This window comes from Lycium ferocissimum, chromosome 12 (assembly GCF_029784015.1).
Source record: "Lycium ferocissimum isolate CSIRO_LF1 chromosome 12, AGI_CSIRO_Lferr_CH_V1, whole genome shotgun sequence".
NCBI lineage: Eukaryota > Viridiplantae > Streptophyta > Magnoliopsida > Solanales > Solanaceae > Lycium > Lycium ferocissimum.
In genome coordinates, this window is record NC_081353.1 from 40,157,483 (window position 1) to 40,165,254 (window position 7,772).

Sequence of the window (7,772 nt, forward strand, 5' to 3'; positions counted from 1 at the left end):
CTAATGGAATGAAATATTTTTCAATTATTATGAACCTCTCGTAGTGGATGAATTATTTTTAAATATTATATTTATTTTTGCACATTCAAAAAGTGCGATTACACAAAACAATAACAAAATAAAAAAGACATAAAAGAAAAAAATAACCTAATACAAAACAGAGTAATTTTTTTCTTTTCTATCTTTCTTGAACCAAAAAAGTACTTTCATAGCTTTGGGAGTAAAACAAAAAGATTAATCAAAACCCTATAAAATATGACACTTAAACCTAAATATAATAAGTTTCAAACGTACTTCGGAGCACTTTACAACTCTAAAATGACAATCCAAATGTATATGTATACTTGATGTAATGAGCCGATATTATTGTACACTAAAAAAAATATTAAGTTCTATGTAAAATATTTATATTCCGGTGTTTTGAAACGTGACTAATCTTCGGTCAAAGTACGCAAAAAACCTTAATTTTTGAGTTTGATTTTCAAAGAATAAAGGTTGGGTCGGGGGTTTTTGGGGAAGGATTTCACGCACAGATTCTGTGCGTGAAACCTACTTTGGTTCTTTTTTTTTTTTTTTTTTAATGGGTTAGTTTGGTTCCAAATTTATTTTTTTTGGGTTACAAAAGTGCCGGACTCAGACATCTTCAGGTAAAACACTCATAACGTTCTTTAGAAACATTCAAATGACGAACTGTTTGAACCTTTGGTAACTAGTCAAAGGGATACAAATTTTATTCTCAAATTTTATCCAAATTCTTTATTGAGTCGGAGCTATTCTCTAGTTCTGTCCAAAATAATCTAAGCTACTTCTCCTCATATCTTAACTTCGTTATAACCTTCCAAACCATGCACGTTAAAACTAAATTCTTATACATGTGGCCATTGTTGGGATGCAAAAGATGTACGAATTTTCGTTAGCACACTTTTAAAGTTTAAAGGTTTATGAAATTTTCAAGGTCGCTACACCTTGGCCCCTACTGTCAATTTTGGGTCTGTCATTGCTCAAAAGATAATTATAGGTAACTATTCATAATAAAGTGAAATTAGTATTCTAAAAAATAAAACATGTAACCTGCTACAATAAGTTAAACTACACTCAACGACAATAATAACATAAAGTTCATCTAAACTAAAATGTACCAACATAATTTTATTTTCCGTCATGTAAGTTAAATACAGTAACATACTGTTTAGCACAAAGAAAGAGTTTGCATACTTTTAGTAAAACGACAGAGTTTTGCATAAGCTATTTCCATCATTCGTCTAAGGAACTGCACTTAATTTACCAAATATAATAATATATAGGATAATACGAATTACATAAAGTTGTGGTGTGTCATATCATATAGCTGAAAGGCTGCAAATTAATCCCAAAACGTACATATTTTGATGAGAGCATAAGACAATAAAAATGAGTGACGTAGGAGCATTATCCCAAAGACAATGTTAACCACCCAAACTTGCTCACATTTGAAAGGCTCAACGAATTTTATTATTTATGATTTTCATTAATCGAATTAATGTCATTTCCTACATCTCTTTTTTCCCAAAGCATAACTAAAAATAAGAAAAGAGACTCACGGATATTTACACCATATTAATGCTATATAATCAAGTACTAATTTATAAAATGTTTACCTTATCATGATTAAATAATAATTGATATTTTTCAGCACGTGTCATGAATTCATTATCGACATGTTAATTAGTTTTAACTGACATATTTTACCTTTAAATGGATGCTTAGAAGGAGAAAAAAATACTGATAATATTTACCGCATTAACCACGGAAACCAAAAAAAAAAAAAAAGAGAAGCACAATACGAAAAAGATGGAGTAAATAAAAGAGATTCATTTATCAAATCTTCCACATAATAAGTGTGCATTAGTTCGATTTCACTTGTCTTATTTCTTTTTTTCCTATCTCTTTTTTGTCCATGTAAGACAATTTTAACTTAGGCTAATAAAAAAGGTCTAAACTTCTGTGAGTCGAATCTTCCACGTAATAAGTGTGCATTAGTTTGATTTCACTTGTCTTCTTTCTTTTTTTCCTTCCTCTATTTTTGTCCGTGTAAGAAATTTTAAATTAGGCTAATAAAAAAGGTTTAAAACTTTGTGAGTCGAATCTTCCACATAGTAAGTGTGCATTAGTTCGACTTCACTTGTTTTCTTTCTTTTTTTCTTACCTCTTTTTTGTCCGTGAATTTTTTGTAACTTAGGCTAATAAAAAAGGTTTAAAATCTGTGAGTCAAATCTTGCACATAATAAGTGTGCATTAGTTCGACTTCACTTGTCTTCTTTCTTTCTTTCTTTCCTCTTTTTTGTCCGTGCAAGAAAATTTTAACTTAGGCTCATTAAAACGGGTTTAAAATCTGTGAGTCGAATCTTCCACGTAATTAGTGTGCATTAGTTTGATTTCACTTGTTTTTTTTTCTTTTTTTTCCTTCCTCTTTTTTGCCCGTGTAAGAAAATTTTAACTTAGGCTAATAAAAAAGGTTTAAAGTTCTGTGAGTCGAATCTTCCACATAATAAGTATCCATTAGTTCGACTTCACTTGTCTTCTTTCTTTCTTTCCTCTTTTTTGTCCGTGCAAGAAAATTTTAACTTAGGCTAATAAAAAAGGGTTTAAAATTCTGTGAGTTGAATCTTCCACATAATAAGTGTGCATTAGTTCGACTTCACATGTCTTTTTTTTTCTTTCTTTCCTCTTTTTTGTCCGTGCAAGAAAATTTTAACTTAGGCTAATAAAAAAGATTTAAAATTCTGTGAGTCGAATCTTCCACATAATAAGTGTGCATTAGTTCGACTTCACTTGTCTTTTCTCTTTCTTTCCTCTTTTTTGTCCGCGCAAGAAAATTTTAACTTAGGCTAATAAAAAAGGTTTAAAATTCTGTGAGTCGAATCTTCCACATAATAAGTGTGCATTAGTTCGACTTCACTTGTCTTCTTTCTTTCTTTCCTCTTTTTTGTCCGTGCAAGAAAATTTTAACTTAAGCTAATAAAAAAGGTTTAAAATTCTGTGAGTCGAATCTTCCACATAATAAGTAAGTCTGCATTAGTTCGATTTCACTTGTGTTCTTTCCTTTTTCCTTCTCTTTTTTGTCTGTGTAAGAAAAATTTATCTTAGGCTAATAAAAAGATTTAAAATTCTGTGAGTCAAATCTTCCACATAATAAGTGTGCATGAGTTCGATTTCACTTGTGTTCTTTCTTTTTTCCCTTCCTATTTTTTGTCCGTGTAAGAAAATTTTAACTTAGGCTAATAAAAAAGGTTTAAAATTTTGTGAATCGAATCTTCCACATAATAAATGTGCATTAGTTTGATTTCACTTGTAATTGACAAATAATAGTCTAGATGGAGTGATATAAGTACTTTTTCATTCGTAATTAAAGGATTCGGGAAATCGGATTAGAAATTTAATTTTTTTAATTAAAGACAATTAACGTAAGACTTCTCGACCCGAATATGAGTTTAATCAGGCAGGCTCACACGAATATCGAAAGATAATGGGCAATTGAAGCTAATTGGATTAGAGGGAAGTACACGACTTATACGTAAGCAGCCTATAAAGAACCTGCAGGATATATTCACCTATACTGTACGATAAAGATTTTGATCAGAACCTACAATTAATGCTTAAAAAAAAATTACTAAAAAATAGAGAAGCATAGCATATATAGCATATAGCATAGCATAGCATCGCGTTGGACTTGGAGTTCATATTACAGCAGAATTGTACAGACACTTTCAAATACACTTTGGACAATACAACAAACAAGCTTAGAAACAGAGAGGAAAAAAAAAAAAACAGAGCATTAATTAATGAATACAACCAACATACACAACGTAATTTCATAAGTAAGGTTTTGGGAGGATAAAAATGTAGTAGATCTTACCCCTGTTTTGCGGAGGTAAAGATAATGTTTCCCGAAGACCTCACCTCGAATGGATCGAAGCAAAATAATTATAAAAGAGGAAATAAGGAGTAAATAAAAGATAACTAATAAAGAAAGCAGTAAAGAACATACATAAAAAGAACAGTAACAACAACAAAATAGTGCGATAACCATAACACTATAAATGACAAATATTAACAGCTATCAAAAGCAAGAAACTACGTAACAAAGCTAATATTATGACAGACACGGTGTTCTAGACTACCACCAAACCTAATCCAATTGAAAAACCTACTAGATTTCTACCTTAATCTGAGACCTCCATACCGTCTTATCTAATGTCATTAATGATTAAGATTTAAGTATTAGTCACTGAAAATTTAATGTACTTTGCCTTTGCCCACTGAGATTCAATTGCTATTGAGACTCTTTTTTTTTTTTTTTGGTTTGGCTTTGAACAAGAAGCCAAATTTAAAAAACTCTCTGCATATAACCGATGCTTCAACACTTGTCTGAAAAACTCCAATATATCTTTGTATTTATTCATTATCTCTTCTTTATATACCTTTCTTCATATTACTGTTTTCCTCAAAGTTTACACCCAAACCATTAACTAAGCTAGCTTTGTTCACCGGTTTCTTGATTTTCCGGCGAACCAATGATGTCTCAAGAAGCTATAGTTCAGGCCAACAAACAAGTGTATCCTCCACCAATGGCTTCACATGAGAAGATTGTGAATGACCCAAATCTATTCAAGGAATGTCTCAAGAATTTTCACTCTGTTATGGGCTCAAAGTACACGTAAGCATCCCTCTGTCTCAATTTACGTGACGCCTTTTGAATTTTGAGGCCGAGTTTTTCTTTGACTGTCATTTATATATCTTTTTTAGTACTCCTTCTTACTGAGATTCTAAATATATAAATTTTATTTTAAAAAATTTAATTTTTTTTAATATATATGACACCTTTTGAATTTGGAGAGTCTGAGTTCTTCTTTAACCGTCATTTATGCTTCAAATATATAAATCTTATTTTTAAAAATTAAAAAAATCTTATGTCCCGTACCACATAGATTGGGACAGGGAGTACTAATTTACTCTTTTACTTCCTTTTTAGAAAAAAAATATTTACTGCATTTTTCAACTTAGACACACCGTGGCAGATTCAATCATGGGTTTGCGGGTTTGGTAGAACTAATATTTCTATATGGAACCTTGTATATGTACAGTGATGGTACTAGAATTTAAAATTATAGGTTTTGAACTTACTATCAAATTTATAACTCTATTTAGTTACTAGTGAAAAATAAGTATAAATTAAATTAAATTAAATGTCTCACTCTATTAAGTCTGGTTACATCATTTAGATTTTGAGTCCACCACTGACTGGCTTTTTTTCCTTTTTTAAAAAGTGAAGGGTTCTGTTTTGTTTAATCTTTGATTTGTTTTTTTTGTTTTGTGTTTAAGGGTTCCTGTGATTGGAGGAAAGGATCTTGATTTGTATGTTCTCTATGTAGAGGTGACAAAAAGGGGTGGCTTTGACAAGGTTAAAATGTCTTTTTCTCTTTTATTTTCTTCTTAAATTTTATTTCATTTATATAAATCTTGTTACTGTACCTGTTTACTTAAAGAAATAAGTTATATATATAGGTTGTGACAGACAAGAAATGGAGAGAAGTGAGTTCAGTATTCAAGTTTTCTCCAACCACAACAAGTGCTTCATATGCATTGAGGAAACATTATTTCACTTTGCTTCATCAGTTTGAACAAGTTTACTTCTTTAGACATGAAGTTCCCTTGATTGATAAATCTCCAGGTTAGTAAAATTTCAAATGTGTTAATTCTTTTGTACTAAGTTTTTTTTTTTTTCCACATCAATGTTCTCTTATGATTTTTTTTTTTTTTATACATATTTTAAGCTGATTATGAATTTATAAGTACCACCTAGTTCAAGGATTTGATCTTTTACTACTAGGCTAGATTTTTTTTTTCTTCTTATTTATTTCAAATGTGCGACAACATTTATGTGTTATTACTATTCTAGACTTATTGAATTTTCACCTCTCCTCGAGTCTCCTCTTTCTCGATCTCATCGCTATTCCCCCGAGGAGAGTATCCTCTTTCTCGATCTCATCGCCATTCCCTCAAGGAGAGTAATTAGAAAAGCTACATTCAATTTTCATCTCTCCTCGAGTTTCCTCTTTCTCAATCTCATCGCTATTGCCTCGAGGAGAGTAACTAGAGGAGCTACATTCTATCACGTGTCATATATTATGAGTTCGGGATTTTTAAAAGACATGTCAAAATATTACTTCTCATGTGAATTCTTCAAAATACAGTAAACATTTAAAAGAAATTGCTTGTGTACATATTAAATACTTGCACACATAAAGTAAATATGTACCTTTAGCATTATTGATTGGAACACATTTAACCAGCTCTAAGATTTTTGAGTAACCAAATGCTGTCCCACAATGTTGCTCGGACTCCAAAATGTTGTTACACCCGTGTCGGATTCTCCAAGAATGCACAATTTTTGGAGAATCCCACACGCACCTGTGGATATTTCTGAAGAGCCCGAGCAACCACTACGTTATGTTGTTACTACATTATTACAAATCAGGACTAGTCTAGTAGCACTGGTGAGTGTCTTTCGTACATTTTCTTTTTCTTTTAAAATGTTACAGCATTATTCAATGAGCTTCACATTGGCTATTCTGTATATTCTTGTGTATTTAGGGTCAATGTGTTTCCAAGCTGAAGGGACAATTGATGCCAAATTTGACTGTGGTTATTTGGTGTCCATCAAAATGGGATCTGAAGTTCTCAATGGAGTACTTTACCATCCACAACAACCAGCTTCATCATCTTCTTCCAAATTACCTGCACAAACGTGCAATGCGATTGTACCTTACAATTCACCACCTCACCACCATTCAGGACGGAGGAACAGGAGGAGGAAGGGAGGAGACCCTAACCGCCCAAAGCCTAATAGGAGTGGATACAACTTCTATTTTGCTGAAAAACATGCCATGCTCAAATCTCTTTATCCAAATAAAGAGAGGGAATTCACTAAGATGATTGGAGAATCTTGGAACAATCTATCTCCTGAAGAAAAAACTGTAAGCATGCTCAAACTCGATCGTTTTGTATTATGTACAGTGAGGATTCATCATAAATTGAGAATGAGAAACTAACTCTTCCATAATATTGGAATATGGGCTTTAAATGACCGACATGGACATCGAGGATTCATCTAGTCGGCTACAACTTGCTTGAGATTGAAACGTAGTTACTTTATACTTAAACTCAAATCAGTAAAACAGAATTATACTGATTGTTAATCTATACATACAGGTGTATCAAAACATTGGTGTGAAAGACAAGGAAAGGTACCAGAAGGAATTGAAGGAGTACAAGGAAAGATTGATGACCACATCTGGCTACTAAAGGTGACTGACTGGCAGAAGAAAGGAGCAGGGTATATGGCTCATTTTGCTTAATATCAACATGTAAATTTTACATTGTACTAATCTAGTTCCAAAACTGTGGCTTTTTCGTGGATGAAACTATTTCCAGAAGTGTAGTTTCTCAAAACTTTTGTTTCCCTAGACTAATTCTCATGCTTATAATATGGTCTTGTTTATCAAACTTCAGACTTGGTGATTACATCACAAAAATGCAGATTTCTACATAGCAAAAAAAGTCTTCATTGGCAGTGGGATGTAATTCGAGGTTCAAACATCGGTAGAGCTGATGTAATATAGTTCACAAATTGACACTTCTAGTTCTATAAAAGAAATTGGATAGAGTTTTTAATCCACATAAGACAGAACAAGTAGGATTTTAAGATATTCGAGCATTAGCTTATTTAATAA

The 7,772-nt window shown here is 31.8% G+C and overlaps 1 protein-coding gene across 1 annotated transcript; it reads left to right on the forward strand.

Annotated features, from left to right (window-relative positions):
* The first annotated feature begins 4,180 nt into the window (after positions 1-4,180).
* On the forward strand, positions 4,181-7,459 carry LOC132039934 (high mobility group B protein 9). Its single transcript, XM_059430491.1, has 5 exons — positions 4,181-4,696; positions 5,362-5,440; positions 5,545-5,710; positions 6,634-7,016; positions 7,252-7,459. Exons 1-5 carry the CDS (start codon positions 4,554-4,556, stop codon positions 7,342-7,344), a joined length of 864 nt encoding a protein of 287 aa, XP_059286474.1. The 5' UTR covers positions 4,181-4,553; the 3' UTR covers positions 7,345-7,459.
* Positions 7,460-7,772: the final 313 nt, after the last annotated feature.

Excerpts from the sequence above, each read along its gene's own strand:
- LOC132039934 (XM_059430491.1), top strand. The coding sequence starts at position 4,554 with ATGATGTCTCAAGAAGCTATAGTTCAGGCCAACAAACAAGTGTATCCT. Across the intron at positions 5,441-5,544 it reads AAAGGGGTGGCTTTGACAAG|GTTGTGACAGACAAGAAATG; the intron begins GTTAAAATGTCT and ends TTATATATATAG. Across the intron at positions 7,017-7,251 it reads TATCTCCTGAAGAAAAAACT|GTGTATCAAAACATTGGTGT; the intron begins GTAAGCATGCTC and ends CTATACATACAG.